Source organism: Poecile atricapillus, chromosome 3 (genome assembly GCF_030490865.1).
Source record: "Poecile atricapillus isolate bPoeAtr1 chromosome 3, bPoeAtr1.hap1, whole genome shotgun sequence".
Classification (NCBI taxonomy): Eukaryota; Metazoa; Chordata; class Aves; order Passeriformes; family Paridae; genus Poecile; species Poecile atricapillus.
Genome location: NC_081251.1, coordinates 58,384,729 through 58,412,475, shown reverse-complemented (window position 1 = coordinate 58,412,475; position 27,747 = coordinate 58,384,729). Strand labels below are relative to the sequence as shown.

The following is a 27,747-nucleotide window of genomic DNA, read 5'->3' as shown; positions in this document are numbered from 1 at the left end:
AGCATACAGGACATTAAAATACCATGTCAGCTTGTAAGTAAATTCCAGATGCATGTTTAAGTATTGGCAGCTGCCATGGCTCTACAAAAGCCCTGTTACCTTAAAGTTCACGTTATAGCGGTGCTTGTCATCTCCCCGATCGCTACGGCGAGACAGGTTTTGCCCCCAAGAAAGTTCATAAACTGAAAGAACACATCGGGAAGAATGGGATTATATGTGCAGGCACAGAGGCTGAAATTACTTGCTTAAGGCCATAAAGCCAGTCAAGGACAGAGTGGGAATAAGATGTATGGCTCCTGTCAGGCACTGCAGTGCCAGAGCCACATGACAGACCGGGAGATCTCCATTAGGGACCACGTGCTGCTGGTGGCAAGCGATGGAAATGGCAGTTTTGTCTCCTTGTCTTTCACTGGGCCAGAAAGAGGAGACAGGACAGGTTTCCTCATGGCAGCAGCTCCTCAGGAGCCAGCCAGCTCTAGTTACCAGCCAGCCAGAAGGAACGTTCACATGGCCCTTCCCGCCTCCGCATCATCACGGCAGCACATTCCCCAGGCATACAGTGCCATCCCAAACACTATCTCACTGCATCTCTGTTCTACTCTGAAAACCCCTATCAAGGGAAGAAAACACGGATTTCTCAAATAAACTACACGTGTCCAGTTCTCCGTTTGTTTGTGACCCAGCTGGCTCCTTTGTGGTGTGACACTTCATTCAGCACACAACCAACACCCATGTGCCCCTTCACAGCTCCTAGGCTGTGAGAAAACCATTTAATTCCTTTTCCAGTAAGGCACAGAGAAGCGTCCATCCACCCAGAAACAATAAAAACACCATTGAAAACAACTGTGATAAGGCCACGCTATCTCTTAATTATTTTCTATCATGTGACCATTAAAATATCTTTCTTCATACTGAAATCACCAATTAATTCAAAATTCTCTAAATGTACAAATTAAAATGCCTGGTCTCTCACATGACATCTGGCCTGAGAACAGTGGTAACTTCTGGTCACTAGGAGGAAAGGCAGTCAAATAAACAGCTTTTCTATCCTGCAGGGTTAACTTCTTGAGTAGAAGATAATGTCACTATTAATTACATAAGCTCTAAAAGAGAGGCAAAGACAGAGCGAGCTGCTATGCTAAGGAACAAGTGTCAGAACCTGCAAAGGAAATGTGAACAAATTACAAAAGCCTTCAGCCCCACAAATTAAAACACAGAAGCTAATGATATGAAGTTACTGTAATATATTAAAAATGGAATTGAAAACCTGAAACACACAAGAGCTGAATGCACTGCTCTTAATAAAGTGTGAATCAGAGTTTTCAAAATGGTGGAAGAAAAATTAAAATGCAAACCACAACACTTGTATCAACACCTTAAATAAGTTCCTTTTCTTTTGGTGCCTTATGCCTGAAAAGAATCAAAACCTATCTTAAAGTAAGGGGGGGAAGTCCGAGTGACTACAGGCTTGATGGTTTTGCAGCAGATTTTTAAGAAGAGAATAACTTAAAAAAAAAAAAATTGAAATAAGTAAGAAATATAACCTTTGCCTACCAAAGGGAGGCTGTGCCAGATTAAAAGCTTTCTCCAGTGATGAAAATATGACAACATCTCATCAATTATGAAGAACAAAAGAACCTACTACAGCAACACATAGGGGTCTGCAAACTAGGCTAGAAGAACATTACTACATGATTAAGGGGAGAATAGCAGCCACCACATGAGAACTGTGGGACAGGAGAGAGGACCAGCCCCAGGGCTCCCATTTACTATTTGTTAAACCTTGTCAGCAGAAAGAAACACTGATGGAGTTTATTGGCAATAGCAAAGCTTGAAAACGTATCACATGGGAAAAAGTTTCTGTGGATTTATGAAGAAAAGAAACAGAACAAAAGCTATTAGTAAAGAGTTATTGCCATTGGAGAAAGGTGACAAAAAGTCTGACCTACGATTTGGGAACTTCATAATTGCAAACATCAGGGAGGAGTCTGGGAGCCTAGCATTAATATTAAGTCAATCACAGTCATGAATGGAAAATGTGTGCTTAAATAGCTAGAGACAGTATTATTAAAAATTATCACTTGAGAAAGAGAGGACTAAGCTGTTAACACAGTATTAAAAAAAAAACCAAAAAAACAAATGAGTCCAAATTGGCCATGGCAGGAGTTAAAAATCCTAGCTGGTTTCAAACTGGAGCTAAGTTAGTTTATGAAGGAGAGCACTTGATATGCTTGTCAGATAAAGCAGAGAACTCAACCAAATGGCTGATGATTTATAATCACATGTTATTTTATTGCTGTAAATTGCTCCTTGAAATTCTGGATATAAACAGCAGATTTGGGAACAAACACAAATATGCTTTGTAGCAAGGAAAGACAAAGTGAATTTCCAACACGTTTTTTTTAGATTTATTGTTTTTTTTAAGGGAAGAAGGTAAAATCTCACTACAAGACAGCCCATAATTTAGGAGGTTTTGTCTTCAAAAATAGCACCACCTCTCTTGACTGGGCAAAAATCACTTTTTTATGCCAAGTGTAATATTAATATAATTTAATAGTTCATGATCAATACCAACTTTCAGTTTTGAGTGCAGCTTTGCATAATTTATATGATTTTAAATTAATTCAGCTCTGAAATACAGTGACATACGATACTGAAGTCAATGCTAGAATGCTTCCTTACGCACAAAAACGTTAAGGACAGCTCTCTTCTATTCAATCTTTCTTCTGAAAAGCTTGATATTGCAATGTATGCTAAAGAGCAGAAGAAAAAAATGTATAGAAATCTGCAGTGACAAGACAGAGTCAGAACTTTTTCAAGGACTCTGAACACACAAAAATATAAGAAAAGATTTGACTCTCATTTCACCTAATGATTCATAAATTATTTCAAGACTGTTTTAAGCACTTTCTGCAACAGAAGTAGATAGTAGTTTAAATCATTGTCACCTGACTTCCAGTTGCAGCAAACTATATGCAAACATGATTTGCACCCAGATTATTTGTGACGAGGCAGTAAGCAAACCCAGCTCGCAGGAACTCTGACTTCATGCCAGTGAAGAAAAACACATTACACTACATCTCGTCTCTGAAGACTTTCCTGCTTACTTAGTAAGAAAATTTGCTAAGATTTTAAAAGCATGGAGAAGGAGACAATTTTTTTGGTCCCACTTTACAACAAGCGAAAGAAACGGAATTTACTTGTAGCACAGCAGTTGTGAGGAAAGTAATAAAAATTGCAGCCTGGATGTGAATGGCACCGCCACTCACAAGTGAACAGCACAGATTCACAGATCTTCTGGCAGTAATGGTACCTTGTTTTGCAGTTTGTGGTACCACTGAGACTCGTATTATTAGACCATGACTTTAAGAGCCTCACAGCAATACCAGCTAACACAGTATCACCTTCTCTGCCCTCTCCCCACGGTCACAGCTGTGCCCAGCACAGCTGCTTGAGCAGCTGCACCATGAATGGGGTCAGAGAAAATACTGTAAAGCTCTGAACATCCTTTTTCTCGTTCACAGTAGACACTGATCAGAGCAGGCAGGTAACACCTACACTGATAATGCTCTCAACCACCCCATACTGTGAAACCTTAGCTCTGCTTTAACACTTTAACAAGAACAGCCATATTGTTCAGAGAGCAAAATACTGGAAAGCAATCACACTAAATTTTGGGTTTTTTTGTGAAAGTAAGAGTGAGGAAGTCAGAGATTAAATAATGCAAGCTAGAAAGATGCTGGGCAGATTCTTAAAAATTAAAGCTTTCAGGAGGGTCACTGCATGGAATCCCCTTCTAATGGTATCAAGCAAAAAATATTAAAAATAAATCCTTGAACTTGACATTTAAATGTAATAATATCACATTACTTGTGGTGCCAAAAGAAGTTTAGCCAAAGTATTTGGGCTTTATTTCCTTTTTTGGAAAAAGAGTACACTAAAAAATGGATTGAAGTGTTTTATGACAAAAAAAATCTACTGAAGATTATTCACTTAGTGTATTAAACACATACAATTTTATAAGGTGCTGTATAAACTTGTTAAACAATGTCTGCTCTGAGAGTATGTAAATGGATAGCCTTTGAAATAAAACTTTGTATGTACTGAAGAGATACTTAGAACAGCTAGCATCATTAGCTTCCACTAACCAAGAACAGCTAGCATCATTAGCTTCCACTAACCAACAGAATACCAACAGAATAAAAAGAGTCAACCACTTAGCTTATAAAAATTTACTGCGTCTACAAATTCTTTCCAATTACATCAAATGTACCAACTAGAGAAAGAAACAGAAAGTGAAATTTTCTTAAGTCAGCAAGAATTTGCAATAATTCCTCTCTTGTCCCCTGACAAAACACACCAGCACAGCATGCTGTCAGCATTGAATGTGACATGCTTATTGGGACTAGCAAAGAAAGCCATCAACAAAGTCCAAACCTGAGAAACAAACTCGAGAAGAACTTTGCTTTAGGATTCCAAGGATCTACTCATGCTTCACTTGTCTTCTGATTTACAATAACCCCTCTCCTTCAGCTGAAACACGAAGGGATTAAAGAGATGTGTCAGAATGATTTCTGACAGCTCAGGAGAGCCCACAGAGTTCAGAGAGCCACAAAACCCATAGCTGCAGGGGCAGCTGTGATGATGGGTACATTCATTGTGCCACAGCGTGGGCGCTCCCCACGCAGGAGCTGCCTGCAGCCATCCTCAGTGGGCCACTCTTGCTCACAGCAAGGCCAGGGGGAATCTGCAGGGAAATGCTAAAAGGCTAAGAGGAAAAACAAGTGCAAACCAGCCAGTGGCAGCTGCAGCATTGCACCTAAAGTTCAGTAGCAAAAATCGTATCAAGATCTCAACATTAGAGCAAAAAGGCTGAGTTATTGGTGCATAGCAACATGGCTCAGGAAAGAGAAAGGAAAAGATGAGCTAAAAGGCTTAAGCTATCTAAAACCTAATGAAGGCCTGTGATTTCATCTGAAAATAAAGCAAGGAATGCCTTCAGTTAGGGAGCGTTCACAAGAAGACTCAATGGTTAAACTTCATTTATATTTTTTTTAAAGCAGACTGTCTACATCACTGTTACCTGACACTACTCAAAAGGCACAGCACGATGCCATTCCAGCTGAAAAGCAAGCAATGCAGGGTAGAGAGAGAAAGTAAGGTTTAAAAATAAATTTTAAAAGAACACTTTGAGAGGGTTTTTTTTTTTTTTTTTTGCCTTGGCCATGGCACATGGTCACACAAGCAACTGGATCTACACAACAGTTTGGTTTCTCACTGCTGGCTGTCCCAGCTCACCCTCTTCTGCACCAGCTCTGGTGTTTTTGTGACTCTGGGCTGAACTGCTTCTGTGTTAAGTCAGCAGAAAACTAAGCCAACAAAAAGGGCAATAGGTTTCTGCTGGGATGTCATGCAAAAGCAGCTGAGCACAGCCTGGGAAAGGAGACAGGCTTAGCTGGCCTGGCAATGCAGGCTCAGTCTGGTCAGCTAGTGCATCCACAGTAGCTTTACTGGCACTTGAAAGCTCCAAATGAGGCTTTAATACTATAAATATTTATTTCAGCAAGAACGCCATCTTATGTGGCATTATCTCATCCCCCTGTCACACAAAGCTGTTTGCCCAGACACTGTCTGTCGAGGGGGAAGGAAAGGGCTTTTTTTTATTGTAGCTGTTTTCGATGGAGACCAAGTCTCCAGCTTAGCTTGTCACATGGCTCTGTGAACAGGTGTGCTGGTGAAACAGAGGACTGGAAACAAGCAGCTGGAGGAAGGAGGGTGCTTAAACCAGGACAGAGAGTTTAAACAGTCTGTGTTTGTAAAACTGCATTGCAAATTGAAGCCATGCTATTCTCCTAAGTACTGTCCACACATTTAACAGGAAAGTCTGCCCTAAAATATATATGGTGTAAGTAAAAAAAAAAAGAATAAGCAAGAAATAGATATAAGCACTAAGTATATAAAACAATAAATAGATGAATTCTATATATTTTATATCATCATCCCATCTCATGGTGAGTGAGCTAATGTATGTATATTAAGATATTTATTCTACTATTCACGAAAGTAATTTATTTCACATATTTGTCACAGATTTCTTATGTTCCTGCTTTGGATGCAGCTGAGAGTAATCTCATAGACTGTGGTCCCTAAAATATCTCTCCCAGCCACATGGTTCTGCAAGATACCTTATTCTATTCCTAGCACCTTTTGAACTCTTTCCTGAGCTTATGCAACTAACCTACATGGCAGAACTGTACTGTAATCACTCATACAAGACTTAATGAGTGTCAGATCTAATGCACAACAACATCCCAAAAGGGGAATGTGGAACAGTGAGAACTTTTACTTTCAGCAGGAGTAAATAAACTTACTCAGCTGCTTACCTAACTGCACCGTAGCTGCCCTGCACCCCGACTGTCTGAATTAACTACAGGATCAGCTTTTCCCTTGGAATTCCAATGGCCACAGAGGGCTCCACAGTGAGAAGGAATGCAGTGGAGTTTCTTGCTATCTGCTTTGCTGTGCAGATTCACAAGGCACCGGGCCCTCCATCTGTATGGACGTCACCTCTGGTGCACACTTTGTAGCTGTCATTTTAGACTTCAGTTGTGTAGGGTAGGATAGGACAGTATTTAATAAACCAGTGGGTGCTACATGTAGTCTCTGCCCACGTGCTCTGACTAGTTACCAGAAAAAATGTATTTTTTTAAACCATAAACCTTATGGTAATTACAGCCATTAGAAAAAATATTTACACTTGCAACTACCTGCAAAGTTTATTTAAGTAGGCCACTCTATGAACTATTGCTTTTAATAATCTAACAAGGGCTACAAATCATGCTGAAGTTCCTGGCTCTGCAGAGCAAAGGCAGTCTTATTCTGAAGCCAGTTTCATGGGGATTTGTGTTCTGTGGAATAAAATCTGAACAAGAGCCTTTAGCTGGCAACACACAAAGGTTTTCCTATATTGAAGCTATGCTGCTTTGTCTCCCAACAGAGAAACTGGAGCCAAAGACAAACAAAGCAGAAAAGAGAGTTAAAGACAAACAGGTGGATAAGACTGAAAAAAACCCAAGAAATGCAAGGATATGCTCTCTGTGCCTGAGGGATGCACTCAATGGAAGGGAATCCAAACCTAAGGCAATACACTTTGAGCTCCAAAACCTGGATGAAGACTTAAGACTGTTGCCAACACACTTTCATTCAATTGATACACAACTGACTCCTCACTTGAAAAAATTCCACACTGCAGAAACAGTCACTTCACACCGCTTATGAAAAATGTTACCTACCCTTAATTCTTCTGCTCTTCATTCCACAAAGCCATGTAACAACAAACATGGCCCAGTGAAATAGGAATTCAACTATCATTAAATAAATGTACTCAGAATGCAAAATTTTCTTTTCTGAATGGATGTTTGATTAATAGAGGGAAATAAACAGACCTTTAAGCTGTTTTTATTTATTGATTTTTACAACACTGTAAAAAACAACTCTTTCCTGTATGTAGGTGTGACATAAGCATATACATACATGTTTCACTATTAGTTTAAGGGTGCTAGCATAAGAAATCTCATGTTTCACATTGCTGCATCTTTTCAAGAACATTGTTCCACAGGTACTCAAACTTCAGCTTTAGGATTAATGTAATCCAGCCTGGGTGTTTCAGGACTCAGGAGAGAATGGCTTCAGCAGTGCAAAGGCATCACTACTGCAAAGTTGCAAGGCCCCTTTTATCAAATTAATTCTAAGGTTTAAACACTCACAGCAATTTTTATAAAAGCTAGTTCATCGTTCAGCCACAAGTTTATTTTGCCTGCAACTGTAAGCTCTATGTGTCTATTGTTGCTTGTGCAGGCCAAATTCCTAATATAAGAGTCTGTCCACTCAAATGCTTTCATGGGAATGAAAGGGCCTCATGGTGAGGTTTGACAATGCAGCTGGACCAACCAAATGGCTCACAGCCACCAAGATGAGGCATTATTAATCCTTCTTCTACTACCTTGCCTCTGCTAGTCCTCTGCACTGGGAGGGACATCTGACTTGTGATTTGGCTGAGTTTAGAGAACTGGTAGAGAAAATTCATCAGGAAAGAAAAAATGGTTTCTGCTGGTTAATCAAGTGAGGCCAGACGAATACTAATAGAATGAACGACAGGATACCTCTTTCAATGCAATCCAGTCATTTGATTGGATCAGCCACCTTGTGGAGTGAATAGGTTTGACTCGTGAGTCAAAGATGGTGACAGGACTATGGTGACAGGACTTGTGACGAAAGGCAGGGGAAGAAGTGCTTTTGGCTTATTACACATTCACTTTAAGATTTTTTAATACTGATATTAATAATAAAGTAGTATTCTTACCTTTAATTGCTAATTTTCCCATTCATTTGCATCACTGCCAATTTACAGATCATAATACAATAAACTGAATATTTACTTACCTACAAATCCTTTCTCTCCAACTAACTTAAGAGCAATTTTATCTGCCAAAACAGAAGAATTTCCATGTGCAATGTTAGCGAAAGGTCCAGCGTGAACAAATACTGGTGTTCCCTGGATGACAAAAAAAATATATGTAAGTAATTCAATGTATAGACGTCATGGTTTAACACCAGCCAGCAACCAAGCCCCACACAGCTGAATAATCACTCTTCTACCAGTGGGATGGGGGAGCAAATCAGAAGGGTTAAAGTAAGAATAGTCATGGCTTGAGATAAAGACAACTTAATAGGTAAAGACTGCACACACATGAGAAAAACAAAACAAGGAATTAATTCCTGTTTCCCTTGGGCAGGCAGGTGCTCAGCCCAGGAGAGCAGGGCTCCATCATGTGCAATGTGCAATGGTTACATGGGAAGACAAATGCCATCACTACAAATGTCCCTCCTCCCTCCTTTTTCCCAGTGTATGCTTAGCATGATGCCATACGGCTTGGAATAGCCCTTGGGCCAGCTGGGGTCAGCTGTCCCGACTGTGGCCCCTCCCAACATCTTGTGCAGCCCCAGCCTGCTTGCTGGTGGAGTGAGAGGCAGAAAAGGCCTTGACTCTGTGCAAGCCCTGCTCAGCAATCACAAAAACATTCCTGTGTTATCAGCACTGTCTCCAGCACAAATCCAAAACACAGCCCCATACTAGCTGATGTGAAGATAATTAACCCTACACCAGGCCAAACCAGCACACTACATAAGAAACTCAGTAATTTTTCGGACTTATCAGTCACATATAAATCAAAGCACACATAGCAAGGAAGTGCTATTAGACAACTTAGGGGTTCCAGGTACACCTCAGATGTTTGAGACCTCATTTGTCTGCTTCATTCTTAGAAAGGTAATAAACAGTAGTGCAAACCCACACAACTTCCTCACCCCTCCTTGCATTAGTTCATGTTTCCTAGTGCCACAGCTCTTATACTGTGGTGTGCTATTCTGGCACACATCCTGTAACAAGCCCTAAATGCAGCACTGCAGACACACAAGCCAGAGCCCAGCTCCAGCCCTACTTCAGCCCTGTCTGCTCCTGTTTTCCTCACTGGCTGCAAAAGCCATTCCTGTGCAGGCAGAGGAGCCAGCAGAAGCTACGAGGGACCAGAGTCAAGGGTTAAGGAGCTGGAGATGGCAAGGGATGTGCTGGGGTGCAGCAGGGACACTGACACAATGGAAAATGCATTCACTGCTGCTGGAAACCCAGGTGCAGAGCTGAATTCTCCTGCACTGGACACCATACAAATACACAGGGAAAACTGACTCTGTAGATGAACCAGTCTAAACCAGAGAAAGGAGAGGCGAGAGGTAAGCAAATTAGCTACCTAGAGGGAATTTGTGAGGTAGGAAGCAGTTCTCAGCTTCCCTCTTATATTTTTTGCATACTTCTGCAAGAAAAGGAGAAGTTAGAAGATAAGCATCCTCAGAAAAGGATTAAGATTAGGTGGGATTACATTAACTGCTATTTTTTCTCAAAAACAGGATACACAATCAGACAGAAGAATGTCACTACAGCTGTATTACTACAAAATACTTAGGCAAACAAATGCCCATTGTTGCATTTATGCATCTTAAAATGCCCAGCTGGTTAAAGAAAAGGTAAACAGACAATTTCACATTATTTCCATCAATATTATTCTCACATTCTGTACTAGGAGCTACTGTCAACCCTCAAAATTTCAGGCAACCTCCTTCGAGTTTTGACCAGAAACACCAGTTAAGGAGGACAGTGTTCTATGGATCAGCTGCAGGGCACATCTAATAGTCCCCTGAAGCACAGCTTGGAAACTATTAACCATGAAATACAAATTGGTTCTTCCTCCTCCTCTCCCCCGGCCACCAGTGTCTTAAGGAAACAAGCTACATAGGAAAAAATCTCTATTTAACTACTCTAATCTAAGTTGTGTTTTACCAAAAACATGGACAATTTAGTGATGATGACTGGAAATCATATACAAAAATGATTTATCAACAAAAAGCATCTCTTCTTATTGTTTCCTTTAGAAGTAATAACATATAATTAATTGTTTTGCTCAGAGGAAAGACAAGTAACTTTCTAGCCACTGCCACATGCACAGACATGGGTGGGTGCTATTCTCCAGGAACAACACAATTAAGCTACAACTCAGGAAACTCTGCCTCATACATGTTAGAGTAGAAACAGGAGCCAAAAAAATAAATGAAGGAGAAATCATGCCCTGTAACAAAAGAACTGATGTAGATCACTATAATCATCACACAGTGCTTACTTAGGGTTAGCTTTTCTTTTTTTTTTTTTGTTTTCTATCTGCTAATGGACACATACTGCAATAACAACTGAGATTTTACACAGAAACACAAAAACTTAACATATGCCTTCAAAGCTTCTCATCTGGGCATCAGATTAATAGGTCCTATGCAAAATATGTTATACCTATCCCAAAGAGCTTGTAACATATGAAATCAAATGCAAACAACTTCCACCAAACTAAGTTGAAGACTTATTTCTACTTTAATGCAGTATTTATGCTTCTGGCATTCAAATAAGTAGGACCACAAATTTTCAGCTACCAGACTCAGAGCCATAAGATTTATTCCAATTTGTCTTTTATTACTCAGTAAGACTAATTTTACTCTTCCAATCCCTAATTTCTTGTGGGAAGCAATCACAGGGCTGGCCTTATTAAAGGCCAGAGTACACACTGGGCAGATGTGATGCAGGGACCCACAGGCAGCGACTGGGCAGCCCAGCACACACTGCAGCAGCTATGCAAAGAGAGGTGCCAGAAGGGCCTCCTCCTGCATTCCCTGTGCTACTGAGTTTCCAGGAGTTCATCCACACAACATGGATAGGAAGGGAGTGTGGATTGCAGGATCCAAAATCCAAAATACTGGAAGTCAAGAGGCTCCAACTAACTTGAAATCCAAACATACTACTAAATCACTGGCATAGACAGATGCTCCCCTGGAGCCCTGAATTCCACCAGAAGGAAAGGAAGAGCAATTGGAATGTTTTTTTACAAGAGCAATCCTGCAAGAAAAGTAAAGTTTAGGTACTGGGGAAAGCGAATTCCAGCAGGACCTTGGGAGCCTCAGGCACACCTTGGAACAGGGACAACAATGTCTTCTCAGGTCAGCTTTAGTGACTGTGCCAGTCCATCTGTCCCACTTATTTTTGCCACTTATTTTTGCTACACTCTTAACAAACTATATGGAGAACCAAGCAGTGGCACTGGGATGCATTCTGCTGACTGTTTGCAGTACAGAAAATTTTACTGTCCAAGTTTCAGTAAAAGAAAATAAACCCAGAATGTCAATAAATATCTGAAGTTATCTGGCCGCCAGAAGGATGTTTATAATACTTATTACCATCCTTCTCTCATCTTTACTATGAGTGGCACTTCAAAAGTAACACAACAAACCACCCCAGAGCAGCCAGCCTGCAACTACAAAGGGTTGTCCCGTAGAGCAGCTGCTCTGTTACGCGTGGTATAAATAAATGCTAAACATTAAGGGATCAGTCGACAAGAGAACAAATCTGTCATGAGAAACATGGATAAACACTATGAAATCATTATGCACATTCCAAACAAAGTAATCTCAATTCTACAGCACTGGATATAAGTAAGCTCCACTGAAGTCTGCAGATACCGTAGATGGAGTGCCCTGTGTCTCCCATTTTCAGATTTTTACTGTCATTCCTGCATATAAAACACTGTCAATCACTGACACTTTCAGGCAGAATTTCTGGTGTCAGAGTAGCAGAACTGTGACGGAAGGCAACCCACCAAGAAACCTCATTAAAAATCAGCAAATTAAAACACACATCAATTCACATATGAAAAAAAGGACTGACATAAGTTGCCAGTTCAGTTCCATGCAGGACTGACATCTGGTCATTTTTGATTTATGACCTTCTAAGCCTCTTCTCCAGTGCATGCAGACATCCATACAAAGTTGGTTGTTCTTGTCCCTTTTCACAGGCCCTTAGAAGCAACTCCTCAGACTTCCACAGCTTAACAAAATTCCCATCCCATCCCCTGGCTCATGGGCAGATCACAGAGGAGTGCAGCTGCACTGGCTACCATCTCTGCAATGTCTCCTTCCAGTCACTGCTACCCACAGTCACTATGACTTACAAATTATGCCAAATCAACTGTCAGCCATCCAGATCTCCTGCTCTCCCTCACCCAAAAATCTTTTTGCCACTCCCCAAAGTCATCTGGAAGACCTGCTTTGGTGAACAGTTGTATCCCTAATTGCCAGACAGGTCCACGGCACATTCTGAGTTGTATTTGTGTTCTCTGTAATCTTACTATTCTGTTTTTTCACCACCTATGTGCTGCAGGATTTTTTTTTTCTAGTTTTACTGTTGTCAAATTGTGGTGCTGTTGCTAAAAATCCTTACACTTTTATGAAGAACTCATTCTCCCCGAAGGGATTAGGATTATGATGCCCACTTACTACTGGTAACCTCTTTGGAAACTTAAGATGCTAACTTTTGAGTGCTACTTATTAGGTTTATTTCAAGTGTAATGTAGGCTTCAGCTGTCCTCATTTCTGATTTGAAATTCACACATTCATCAGAAAGATGGCATTGACTACAGCAGAAGAAATATTATTATTACATCTATCACCCCAGGGTATACTAGGATTAGTCTGGTTTACAATCTATCATGCTAGAGGGCTCTAAACTCACGAGTGGATCTCTAGAGCTTATTCAAGTGTGCAGGGCACAACATCCTCTTGTTCCCTGTCTTTTTCTTTTTTAAACTGAAGCTATTAAAAATAGCACCTCTTACAGTCATTCAGATGAAGAATTAAAAACAGTGAAGAGAGTTCAAGAGCAGCAATAGCACAGGCAATGATAGGGCAGGCCACTGCATCCTCAGGAGGGCCAACCCTGTCCTGGGGGACATCAGGCACAGCATCAGAGCCGGGCAAAGGAGGAGATTGTCCTGCTCTGCTCTGAGCTGGGGTGGCCTCACCTCCAGTGCTGGGGGCAGTTCTGGGTATCACAATGTCAGAAAGATGTTAGAGAGTGTCCAAAGGAGGGCTGTGAGGACGGTGAAGGGCCTTGAGGGGAAGCTGCAGGAGGAGTGGTGAGGTCACTTGGTCTGTTCAGCCTGAGGAGACTGAGGGGGGACTTCATTGCAGTTACAGATTCCTCATGAGGGTAAGAGACAGGGCAGGCACTGATCTCTTCTCTGGGGTGACCAGTGACAGGACCCAAGGGAATGGCCTGAAGCTGAGCCAGGGAAGGCTTATGTTGAATACTAGGAAAAGTTTTTTCACACAGAGGGTGGGCACTGGAACAGGCTCCCCAGGGCAGTGGTCACAGCACCAGCCTGAACCAAGAGTTCAAAAAGTGTTTGGACAGTGCTCTTGGGGATGGAGCTGTGCAGGGCCAGGAGCTGGACTTGGTGTTCCTTGGGGGTCACTTCCAACCCAGCAGGTTCTGTGATTCTACATGAGAGCGATGACACAGCCCAAAAGGACATCAGCCAAAGCATAGCACTATCTTGGAAAATATTTAGATAAACTGGGGATCTCCATTCCTGGATAGGTGATTCCTATTAGCCTGCAAGACAGCAAGCATCCAAAGGGTGACAAAAATTCATCTTAAAGACTCAAAATGGAGGAGTGGAGCATAAAAGAGTCTTCTGTTTTAGTCTGCTGTTTTAAAAATAACTGTGTGAGAAGAATTTAGGGGAAAAACATATCTTTGGGTAATGTGGTCAGGGTCCTGCTAACAAGCAATAGTGTTTGATGAAAGTTGGCAGATGTTTCAGCCATAGCATAGATTAGACTAGAAAAGATTACCACATAAAAGGCAGGAATTTTAGTGCATAGAAATGTGAATATAAAGAAATGCAGGGAAAAAATAAATGCATGCAAGTCCCAGAACCAAACACCTATCGATCAAAAGTATCTCTTCTGACATTTATAATTTTCTTTCAGAACACTGCAACAAAACCACAGTATTTTTCCAACAGATATGCAAAGTGCAAATAGAGTGACTAAACAGTCAGAATCAAAGCTACCTTGCCACTGGTGCCTAACACATACAATGTTATCTAAGTGGTGATTATAATACTGAGTTCTGGCCGTGACATTCTTGATCCTATGTGACCTCCAGTTTCTGCTATTGGATGTTATATTAAAATTATCACACACAGACATACATTCTTCACACAGCCACATGAAAGAACAGGTTTTCTTTGCAGGGGAAAATAATTAAGATGGTTATAATAAAATAACATAGACTTTAATTCTGTTTTTCTAATATTCTCAGAAACTAGGAAGCTGTCTCCACCTAAACACGAAAGCAAAAAGGTAGTTATCACTTCAACATGCAGTAGAAAATGAGACATTTTTATCAACTGGTGATTGCACTGGTATCTTTCTGCATTCTTCAACTTTTCACCATATCAAGAATCATTGTGAAATATTCCAGCTATGTAATTTTGATGGTCAAATGAAAAAAAAAACAAAAAAACCACCGTTTTTTCTCCAAGTGCATTTGTTTTCAAAACTGCTTCATTATTTCCTCATTTTTCTTTCTCCTCCTCCCCTTGAATATTGCTCATCAGTTTCCCATCAAAACATCAATACCAGACTGCCCAGGCACACAGTTAGCTTGCAGTAATTCTACATTCTTTAAGCTTTTGGAAGAAAGCTCTTTCAGGCAGGTGTAAAACATTCCTCTCAAAGCTTCATTTAGTCCATGAAGGCACTGTGGCAAGATAGGGTGGCTGGGAACCATCTTTTGAAAATGTATAAACAGCTGAAAGGACCCTCCTGCGATTATGAATGGCACAAACTGTAGTACAGATTAGAATGGCCACAGCAAAGCACCTTTTTTCCACACAAAATGCTGGGCTGTGGGAATCATCATGAGAACATCCATATAAAAGTAACACACAAAAAGGACATTTCCCTATAAGAACAACATGGGAAATAGTATTAAATCTGTGACTTAGAAGACAAACCTGCCTCCCATTGTGCTCAGAAGCAGCTCAACAATGCACTGCAGCTTGTTTGCAACACTTGGTAAAATGATGACTATAGACAGATCTCAAAAAGGAAGAAAACCACCAGAAAGAGATAAATGCAGATAGAGTTGAATAGTTAGTACAAACAAATTAACATTTGCTAGGATGCTTTTATGGATTGGACCATGGCTTGAACTTTGAAAGTCAAGCACAGCTGCTGAAGAGAAGCATGATCAGCACAATATGGAATTTGAAAGTTGGAGAAGGGCAGGCATCATAAGCCATACTTACCTCTAATGTCTGCATTAGCGTGGGCTTAATTGCATCTTTCATCAAAACTGCCAAAGCACCAGTTACTCCCTAAAAGACAAGGGTCATTTTAAGACAAGAGACATTTTTAAGGAAGTCAGTTCTAAGGTGCAACATTTCCAAGTTACACTTACAGTTAAAAAACCCTTACAGTCCAAAGAAGTGTTACATTGATGCATAAAGAATTGATTTAGATATTACCTCAAGACTTCTAAAATCCTGTATTTACAGTGTGTCAAAACCAAAAATTATTCTATTCCAAATACCATTAAAAGGCAACAGGTAACTCCTCTGTCCTATTTCATGGAGAGATCAGAGACAGAATTAAATGATCAGCATGAGGATGTTCAAGGTAACAAAAGATGAAGTGCCAAAGGCCACTGAGACCTGAGAAATCAAGAAGGCAATAGCTTGCTAAAACTGCCTAAAGAAATGAAAGATGTATTTCTTTTATGACAGAACCAACAGCATAAATCAATAGCTAGCAACAACCAGAAAGGGTATTTTTCAAGACCTGTACAAATATATACATAACAGATACAGGCTGAAAGCAGCTACAGAGTTTATTAGGGGCAGGTAAAGAATACATCATAAGATTCTAAGTTAGGGGTGCCTTACTGTGATGATGAGAGCACAAAAGGAACTAAGCAAATAGCTGCATTTTGGTTGTAAAAAATCTTACTCCTCCCTAAAATTTTTGCTGAAGCATAAATTTCACACTGACTGACCTTAAAATAAATAAAAGTTTTGACAGCCCTCTACACCAAATTTCAATGCTCTTTCTAGAAAAAAAAGAGGCTACAGTGTGCACATCACTATCACACTATCAGACTACATGAAGAGTGGTATCTAGAAACCACCAGCATATGTTCAAATTTATTCTTGAATTACTTTAATTTTGAGATGATGTGTTTCGTTTTGAAAGAACTAGATAATGGTTCATAAAAACCACAGTAGTGTTATAAAGAGTGGCTCATAGACTTGCCAGAGAACACAAAAAAGAAAGAATTTAATATATTTTTGTATTGAAAAGAAACATGAAAACCAAACAAAAACCCTAGCTGTTGAGAATTGTTTAAAATGAAGATTGAAAAACATGGGTATAATGTTCAAGTTGCCTATAAAGAGACAAACAGTAATATTCAAATAAAGGAAAGCAATAAAAATAGTGCCTTTATAATTCCCAACACAGCTTTTGTCAACTAATCCCAAATTTGACCAATCAAAGTCTGCATGAAAATTTTGACGGCAACAGATAAGAGACATAAAAGTATGTGGTGATTAAGTGCAGTATTTTATAAAATTAAATTTTCCCCTTTCTGAGCATCACATCTGAGCATAGACTTCAGAGGAAAATGACGCAAAATATTTGGCCTTAGATAAAACCAAATTGAAACCAAAATAGTAAAACTGGCTTCTACTGATGCATAGCAAGTGTTTCCTTGGAGGACTGTGAGGGAGAGAGAGAAGGAAAATATTTTTCTTTACACTGCATTTCCCACTATTTACAAAACCCAGTGGATCCACAAAGATATAATATGAGAAACTGATAGCAAAACAACACAATTTTTCATCTTCTGAATTAGACTGCTGTTTCTTAAGATGTTCATTTTAGAAGCTAGGATTAAAAAGCGAGGAAACATAAGCACTCCCGCTTTTTCAAAATGGGTGAGGCTCCACAACCTCCATAGAGACAGCCTGGTTCTTATATACCCAAATATTCTCATTTCTAGAGGTGAAAAAAAAAAGCAGCCAAATGCAAAACTTTACATCCCGTCTTTCAAGTGGTCAACAGCAAGAATAACTACCTGAGCAGCCATAGATCAGCCCTACTGGAAAGAAAACTTGAGGGGAAGAAGTGGAAAATAAAAGCAGGACACTTCTCCCCCAACCTCTTCCCCTACTTCTTCTAGATAATAATGGCTCAAATCCCATCTCCTTTGTTTTCTGATGTCTTCACCAATCTGATAGAAATGGTGAAGTAAAAAAAAATACTTCCTCTGCATTTTATCTTTTTGGGAGATATTACTTATGCATTATTTGGGAAATATTAGACATGCCTCTTGGACACAACTCATTTTATCTGAAGCTGAAAGCAAAGAAAAAAAGACCCAAATACTCCAATAGGCATATCTTGTGTCTATCTGCCTCCCATGGTTCTTAACCGGGTTTGGTGTCAAGAGCAGTCCTTAGAAGCTAAACAAACAATAAGGTTCTCATACCTATCTGACACGACTGTGAGAATGAAGTTTTCATTTCTTTGTATCCTCAATCCTCCAAGTATCTCATACACAATTCCTACAGCTCACTCCAAGTCCTGGATCTGATTCAAAAAGCTATTTAAGGAATCAGGTTCCTATTTCCAATTCAGAAAAGGTAGATAAACTTCTTATAAAAGAATTAGGGGCTTTGACACTTAGACACCAATTAAGCTTGTGAGAGCCCAAAGATCATTAGCTTTCCACTAACTCACTGTCAGAGGAAAGAAGCAGGGCTCTGAATCAATTGTATACAGATGTTCAACTTTTCTGGGCTCCTTCCTGGAACTGATCACAGGTATTCCTGAAAATAATGCTCCTTCCATCTATCCACCAGCCGTCAGGGCAGGTATGCTCCCCAGGACACCACAGATCACAGAGCATAAAATAAATTATACACGTGACACAGGAAAGGCAAACTTAGATGAAAATCCAAAATACTTTCAAAGCAACTTCCAGTGGAGCAGTCTCTGAAGTCTATCAAGACTGGAAATGAAAGCCAGCACCCGATGACAAGGAAGGTGATTGAAAGTAACTACTGTGAAATGAATAAAGGCTACACAGACTGAAGGGCAGAGAAAAACTATTTACTTTGTAAGAAAAATAATAAAGTACTTGTAATTTCCCTTCAATTGAAACTATAGTCTCAAAAAAAATAATAATACTTTCTGCAATTTCAGTCCTGTAAAAAAAACGAAACCTTAAATCATAATCTGAGAACTGCAACTCCTTTCGTTTGAAGTGAACACTGTTCACAATGTTTCTGATGAACCAGAGAACAAAATCTCACTAGCTGACAGATCATTTACATAAGTAAATATGAAGCTATTTCTTTTTTTTTTTTTTGGTCCTGGAATTACTGAAAGCTAATGGTATGGCACAGCAAGTAAGCTGAGAAGTAGTTGTATTTAAAAAAAATAGTGACATATTTATTTAATATTTTTCATATCTGCTGAAATACTGATCTAGGGCACATATACCGATTTAGCCTCACATAAAAATATGGTATGTGTCCATCAGAATTCTACTTCACTGTAAAAGCCAAAAAGCAATTAAGTCTTCAAAATACTGTACAATGAGCACCACATTTTGGCAAAGAGTTCAACATATTCCATTACAGAGGATAGACATTTAATCCATTACTCTTGTGGAAAGAGTCTTCTCAATTCTTGAAATATTCAATTTATCTTTTTTCTATTATTCCTAGCCTGTCTCTGCATATGGTTTATATCTGCCAATGTGTATTTTAGGTTTTACTATTGTATTATGATAAATATATTGCATATAAAGTCAAAATTAAGAGCAATTGTAGTTTTGTGAAGTATTTTGTGTGTAGATCTGGAAACAAATCACAGAGAAAGGTTTAGTGGTTTTGGCTCACATAGATTTCAAAGAACTAAAGACTACTGTGAAATATTTAAACTTGCATAAATTCAATCTGTGTAGCATATAAACATGAACCCAAGAATTATTTTTCAGTGATAGGTAGAGCTGACCCATTATTCAGGTTGTGTGGTATTTCTCATGATAAAGTTGCCTTTAAAGTTTTTAGAACTATATGCAATTGGAGTTCTTTGGGCTAAAATGTTCCATGTCAATGGACTATGATAGATTCAAGCTTTTAAACTTGATTTTGTTTTACAAAAATAGAAGTCAAAATTATTGAACCCGCATTGAGAGCATTCTAAAATCTTGCACAGTGTTCTTGCTTTGTTCAGCTGTCTTGAGATCTTTCCTTACTGAACTACAGAGCTTTACCTCTTCACTGACTGACTTGAAAAGAGGATGGAAATTCAGGACCAGGATGGCTTCACATCAAACTTCTTTGTGTGTGAAAATTTTCACAATAAATAATCCTTGGATTGTATCAACACAGGCACCACAAGCTTCAGGGGAAGAAGGGAAGAGTAGAGACTGCATTTAAAATCTAGAAATGGTAGGTTTAGTTGCAAGCAGCTCAGACAGACTGACCACATGTGGGAAGAAACCAGCTACAGAGATAAAATGCTACGTGATAGAACACAAATTTATCTTCTTTGTACATATAAATTATGACCTGTTATGGTCTTTGATTATACTTCTCCTGTTGTTTCCACAGGATTCAACTTTATACAGTAGACTTTTACCAGTGCAGTATGGTTATTCATAATTATTCTCTTCCCCTTGTACAAAGTAAGCATTATTTAATTTGATACAGAAATTGTAGAAACCCCGCTGTGAATTTCTTTCGGCATTTTTAAAATCCCACACCACAGCATCTGACTTCTTCTGCAATATTAGTAAGTCTTCAGAAAGGAAAAATGGTTCCTGTTCTTCAAGAGAAAAACCTGCACAAACAAGAATCAAGCTCAAAAATATTCACCAATTTTGGGTGCTCAGCCTGGGACAACAGAAAATAATTTCTCCTGGTTCAAAGCTTTTGATGGAGTTTCACACTTTCCATAAATTTCTATTTAGCTCCCTGGCATTAAACCAATCTGAGGAATGTGTAACTCCTTATGTACAGTAAGAATCAGTTTGTGTGGACAGAACACCACATGAAAATTTTGCAAAAAAACACAGGAATATAACTCTCCAAAGAGATGATTTACATCCTTAACCATGAAATCATATTCCACTTTTTCCCATGGTTCTCATACACGTTTTTAACACACTGCACAACAAAAGAGATAGAAGTTTCTGCACTTCCCAGTCATGACATGCACCCAAGTCTTTCCTGTGCATGGTATGGAGAACCTCCAGAAGAAAAAGAATGCAGCAGCATAGCTGCAGATGCTCATAACACATGTCCTTCAGGCTGTGATGATTTTTCCTTTCTGGACAGTTTTTCTTTTGTATAATACAAAACACTGCTTTAAAGAACAACTAGAAACACATGTTCAGTACAAGCAACACTATCAAATGATTGAGACACAAAGCATAGGAAGTTTGTTTTAAAAAAGGCCAAAGAAAACTGAATTAGTAACAGACATTTTGCTGAGCACTACTTTAATTTTAGGGACACAGTGGAAAAATTCTAAAATTCTTTTGCCCCTATGGAAAAGCTGTTTCTTTCGTTCATCAAGCTAATTAGTGTTAAGTGGTTAGCAGGTCAAATATTTTATGGTGTTAATAAATAAAAGTACCTTAATAGAAAAGTAGTGTCAAAATTAAAATTGTGTATTTCAAATGCAGTTTTAATTCTAACACTAAATAATTTTAAAGTTTTTGCATATGCCTTATAATGTAACTTATTTCCCAATCCCCTCCATTTGGCCAAGACAAAGTTATACAATTGAAAAGCAAAAGCAAAACTTCAGTAGCTGGAATATTAAATGCAGTTCTTCATGTCTCCTGCATAATTGGGAGTAGATGATTTACTTTGAATTTTAATGACTGTATTTAGAAATTTTCAACCTTATCTTAATTTCATTCTTAAATCCAGGCACTCTAGATATCATGTTTTCATTTCTTTAGTAAACAGAAATCCACTAAGACTGTGAAGGTGTTCCTGACTTGCAGATTTGCTATCTTTGCTGACAAGGCAGGATACTGCCTTGATATTGCTTTACTCATTCATTACTCATTCAGTAAGCTTGAGCAGATGTTCACGAAACAGGTAGAAACAGGAGAAAACATCCAGAGCCTGTGTGACACAGGCAGCTATCACCAGTGGGATGGCATTAGACTGCTCCTGGCATGCAGCTGATTACACTCATCAACTGGTAGCCTCTGGCTGCACCAAAACCTGCCATACACAACCATGTGTGAGCTTCCAACCACTGTTCAGTGACTCACAGCCCAGATACATGGGACAGAATGTGATTTAAAGAGAAAACATACTGACTTTTTTCAGAAGCTGAAGTAGAGAATGAGGAAATGGCAGCTAATGAAGGTAAAGAAGAAGAAAACCATAAAAATCTAATGACAAATAAACCTGTCCCAAGCACTATCAGCAGCCTTTGAATTAAGAACAGCTTGTTTCCATTGTGATTCAGTGGTACAGGCATTCATGTGGTAACTATCATTGTAAGATCTGAGCAGACTCTAAAAGCACAGTAGCAAACATTACCAGCTCTCTCAAATAAGAGCCCGCACTTTGACTCCCTCCAGCACCGAATTTGTTTGCCTTAAGAATTGCAGAAAATGATCCAAGTAGGTTATGGAGACCAGAGGTTTCCTCCACCAGATGTTACCAGAGTTGAGGAAATGAATTCTACATCTTGTTCTCATTCTCAAGCAGGTTTTGGCCCAGAAGATGATCTTTCTTTGATATCTGACTGTGCTGTTCAAAGCAAAATCCTTGGCATGCACCTGCCTTTTTAATGCTTCGAGAGGCAAAACAAACATGTCTGAGGTTATTCACAGGTCTCTACAGCACTGAACATACCAAATCCTCTGCTGTTACTGGTTCTCCTTTCTGGTCATTAGCCACCACCATTTTCCCCAGTCTTTCTTTCATATCTTGAAGGCTGGTGGTAAGTGCCAGGATGGCCATAATCTCACTTGCAACAGCAATATCAAACTGAGCCTGTAAAGTAGAAATGAGAATCATGAACCAAATCAAAGTCAGTTGAAATACTCACAGGGGATCATTAGGAATAAACTCAGGAAAGATAAATGTCACAGAATTCAAACAACTTCTAAATGGTAACTGAAAGCTTTTGAGATTACTCAAGACTAGAGTAACTTGTATGTACAGACTGGACAATGAGCTGTGGGAAAGCAGAGCTGCAAAAAGGAACCTAGGGATCCTGGTCCGTGGCAAGTTGAACATGAGCCAGCAATGACCTGGCAGCCAGGAGGGCCAACCCTGTCCTGGGGGGCATCAGGCACAGCATGGCCAGCTGGGCAAGGGAGGGGATTGTCCTGCTCTGCTCTGAGCTGGGGTGGCCTCACCTCCAGTGCTGGGGGCAGTTTTGGTGCCATGATACAAGAAAAACATAAAAATATTGGAAAGCATCCAAAGAAGGGCTACAAAAATGGTGACGACCTTGAGGGGAAGTTGTATGAGAAGCAGCTTGAGGTCACCTGGTCTGTTCAGCCTGGAGGAGACCTCAGTGCAGTCTACACTTTCTTCATGAGGGAAAGAGGAGGGGCAGGCGCTGATCTCTTCTCTTGTGACAGGACCCAAGAAAATAGCCTGAGGTTATGTCAGGGGAGATTTAGATTGGATGTTAGGAAAAGGTTCTTCACCCAGAGGGTGGTTGGGCACAGAGTTCCAGGGAAGTGATCACAGAATCAAGGCTGAGAGAGTTCAAGAAGCATTCAGACAATACTCTGAGGCATAGGGTGTGACTCTGGGGGATGGTCCTGCACAGGGCCAAGAGTCAGACTTTGATGCATCCCTTGAACCTCATGATATTGTATGATTCTGTGAACTTCAAACACCTTATAATCCCTCATTAATGTTGCATTACTACTACTACAACTTGTTGTGGGATTTCGGTTTCTTCTCAGGGCTGTGTTTTCTCTGGGATACTCCCTCACGGGGAGTCTCTTTTATTTCAGTTCTGTTTCAGGAAAGATTCTCTAAAGGTTCATTTGTTTCTTGTTTCTCATGTTTATTAATATATATTATCAAAAGACTTTGGCAGGTCTTTCCCAGACTTTCTGCACAAGTTCAATCTACCACAGCTTTGGTTCAAGTTGGCTTTGATAGCACAAAATGGCCTTGAAATACACAGTTCTTTTATCTTTATACTTATTTTTATTCAATTAACAATAGACACGTAAATTATTTTTTTAGCGACCTAATGACCCAACACCTGCGTGCTGCACTGTGGCATTTTCTATTTAATCACTTATTACTACTGAAAAATCTCTAAAAGAAGAAAATTAAGAAGAAAGAAGAAGTAAAAGAGACAACACCCTAAATTTTCTATCCGTCTTTTGTTTTCTAAACTAGGTTAAACTCTACATTCTTAACTTTTTCACCTAGTGGCTTAAGAAAACTCTCTAATCTACACACTTTTAGTTTTTCATTTAACTTTAATAATTGTTTTTATGATGTTATATGAAATTCAATGTTTTTTTTGGATGTCAGAGCTAGGTATCAGAGACAAGGGCACACTTTGTGCCTCAGACTTTTACAATTTATATTTTCCATTACACTACATTTATTTGAGGACCAGTGTTGCAGACTTAGCTCCTTGGCTCACATTGTCCTCAGAGAAGCTCCCTGAAGGATCAAGAATTTTTCTTCTGTGGCAGAAACTGAAAATCACCAGATGTCTTTTGAGTTTTACTGGCCTGAGAAAAGGAACACTGCATTGTGGAGGGTTTTTATTTTTTTTTTCTATAATGACCTCCAACAGCTTTTTATTCTGGTTTCAAAAAACATTCTTGTTACATTTGATCATTCTTTTTCTACTTTAGCTCAAAATTTAGAGTCTATGCTGTTAAGTCTTGTGCTTGACCTATGAAAATGTAAAATATATTTCTTCCCCCCTTTTTTTTTAATTAAATGAACAAATACGTAAGTCAAAAAGCACAAAGAACTATATGTGGCATCAGTTCCACTGCTCTTGTAGAAACACATCCATACTGTGAAGCATTTCAGCACAATGTAAGCAATAGTTTTTACTTTTCTTTAAGAGTATGGATTAGTAGTATTTGTACTAAGTCACTGTTAGTAAAGCTCGGGCCGCATGCTCTCAGAACATAAACAGATAAGAAAAGAAAAGCCCCTAATGTATTATGTTATAGGAATGCAATGTTGGCAGTGACCAAGAACTGCAATTTCTTTAGTAATCTCTCTATCTCCAACAATTAAAGTCTACATAAGGTTTAGTAACTGACATCCTACTGCTATCTATGTAAGAAAAAAGCCCAGGACTGCTTCTCTCAGACCTCTGGCAGATGTATCCCATACTAATACTAGAGGAATCTGTTCATATTGAGAGCTTTGACTGTTTTTAAGAAGCATCTACAGAGAACATACACCCCACCACTCTTGTGCACTTGCCTGGTACTTTAAGAGCTTCTGCCCTTTTTTAACCCATGTTCCTGCTTTTAGTTTTTGACAGCTACAGCCCTATTCAGGCTGACCCCTATGTGCCCACTTGTTTAGTCAAAACTGCTGAAGACACCTGAGCACTTTTCTGCTGTGGACACAGGCAGAGAATCCTACATACCAAGGAAAAGAAAAATAATTCTGCAACTGAGATTTTCAGCATAGAGATTCAAGTGAAATGGTGAAATTACAAAACAGATTTTCTGTCCTCTTTGGAAGCAGATGAATTTGAGAATGTCGTCAGTAAGTTGTTGCAGCATATGTAAGACAAGAAACGAGCCTTAGAAATCTATGTCCAACCCTTATGTAAAATACTTCTAATTTACCAGAAAAAAACCCAACTTTTTATCACTGTTTCTATATAAACCCAAAAGGATAGGAAAAACAATCCCAGGTAGATGCTCAAAGAGTGACATAAAATTTAATTGAAGAAACAGGCTCAAAAGACTGTAGTAGCAGGTGCTATTTTAACTCTAATAACCTTTACACACCTATGAAGTGCTGACAGAAGTCTTAGCTGCAAAGTCAGTTTTCTATTGATGAAAGGATCCACCCACATGGATTCAATTGCAGGATCAAGGGCATCAGTCATGTAATACTCTTTAGAAACCACAGCATCCCTGTTCATTAAAATGCAGACTTTTGTGCCTGCTGTGCTTTGCCGTTTTACACAGGTGTCATTGATTTTAAGAGTGCTAGAACATCACTCCAAATATTTATAAAATGCATCTGCTAACTATGAAGTCCTGTTTTCTCTGGATCTCTGGCTAGGCTCTAAAATGAGTTTTCCTAACTGCTAACTCTATTTCTTGAGTCACTAAGTCCACGTTAAAATGTGAATGGATATGTATCAGTCCAACATCTCAATACTGAAAACATTAATTTTACCCAAAAACGTACAGAAGCAACATTTGACAGTGATATTGTCAAGTACTACTCTATAATAAAATAAGCCACATTTAACTCAGCAGTACAATTACAGTGGTAAAACACTACACAATAAGCCTGGCAGAACCCAGCTTAAAACCAATAATCATACTGAGTCACTGAACAAATCTAAACATATGAAAAGGTCTCAAGTGTTGAAGGAACTCATACCAAATAAAATTTTTTGTAGCCCCAGCCCTTTATCAGAAATGACTATTAGCTAATATTGAAACTCCTTTGAGCTGCAGACAAAAATTTCTATTTTGTGCATTCAAAACCAAAATAAGTGAGCATTTCTAGTGGAAGGAGTCCCTGCTTAAGGCAGAGGGGTTGGAACTAGATGATCTTTAAGATCCCTTCCAACCCAAACTGCTCTAGGATTTTATGATTTCTCTTTGCTTTACCTGCTGCAAAAAATACAGCAATATGTTTAGATCTCTTTATTTAGGCATATGTTAAAAAATGTTAAAGAAATCATAAAGAAAAATTGCAGCTAGGATTTCCAAAAATATGAAAGCCTTATCTCTGTTACAAGAGCCGTTCACATCAAAATAGTCAGAACCTCATGAATTTCATGATCCAGAATGTCAGATTACAAGATCTTCACCGAATTAGGAGCAACTCCACATCACCAAAACAAATTTACTCCTCCTGACACTGCTGTTCCGTGCTGTGTTGTTTCAGAAATTAATTTACCTACATTACACCAGGAACATTTGTTCAGGTGGTGTTGAGGAAGTCTGGCTTTCAATTTTTAACAAACTTCCACAATCTCTCATATAGTAATGCAGGTTAGCTTTTCATACCACTGAAAAGTACGCACATACTTATTTTCTGAACTATCCCTTCAAGGCCACATAGTAAAAGCAAGCACATGCTCAAAGTTCTTACAGTTCAGATTCCAAAGTTGAGATGCATGACAGGAAAATGAGAACTCTGAATACAAAGATTGTTTTTAAACAATTTTTGAAATAAAATTTAAATGTAATTTGAATTACATGTATCCTACATAAATCGTTACAGAGATTAAAAAAAAATTAAAAGTCATACAAATTAACTTTATGAGGGCATAATGGCATCTTGTCACAGGAGTGTTAAACCCTTGACACATTAAATTTTTCAAGCGCTTTTGACACATTGTAGAATATGCATTGGTTTCTATTTCTGAAATTCAGATTCAGTCACTCATTAACACCAACAGTTTCACTGCAAGATCACTATACGGCAGCAACAGATGTCAATATGACAATTCAAATTGCAGAAACTCTCTCAGCCACTAATGCAAAGTCTGTCCAGAACGTGATTTATTGACTGCTTTTACATACCTGACGGATAAATCCTTTCTCCGTATTTGCCTGCCCAACTGTTATTTTGCGCAGGAACCTGTCATTTGTATCCACCACTGAAATAAGGGAATAGCAAAAGCAAAACATGTTAACAAGGACTCTGGAATACGGGTTTTTCCAGACAAACCTGTTGTTACATATATAAGATTCAACTGCTCCAAGAGTGTAACCAGACAGACACATTTCTGCATATCAGCACTGGCACTGGCTTGGTTGCTCCCTTCTAGTTGGTACCATTTGATGACAGGTTGAAACAACTCAAATACACTTTATTTGAACAGCATTTGAAGCTGACAGATTCTTAGTATTCTAGCACACAGTTTAGTATTTTACCTACATGAGAAAAAATCAGTCTTAGTATACACAAAGTACCACATCTACTTCAAACCATTTGCTTCATCATTGACTTGTTAAGAATTGATTTTAAGACTGCATGATGTTGGTTGGACTTGGTCAGT

At 39.0% G+C, this 27,747-nt stretch overlaps 1 protein-coding gene across 2 annotated transcripts in view; it reads right to left on the bottom strand.

The window, feature by feature from the left end:
* Window positions 1-27,747, bottom strand: part of MTHFD1L (methylenetetrahydrofolate dehydrogenase (NADP+ dependent) 1 like) — a 172,732-nt gene that overhangs the window by 104,707 nt on the left and 40,278 nt on the right. For both annotated transcript variants that reach the window (XM_058833869.1, XM_058833868.1), the window contains exons 16-19: window positions 27,269-27,345; window positions 22,392-22,532; window positions 15,747-15,815; window positions 8,443-8,554 (exon numbers count right to left, since the gene is read on the bottom strand). In XM_058833869.1, coding sequence (XP_058689852.1) covers window positions 8,443-8,554; window positions 15,747-15,815; window positions 22,392-22,532; window positions 27,269-27,345 — 399 coding nt within the window. The remainder of the gene's footprint in view (window positions 1-8,442; window positions 8,555-15,746; window positions 15,816-22,391; window positions 22,533-27,268; window positions 27,346-27,747) is intronic.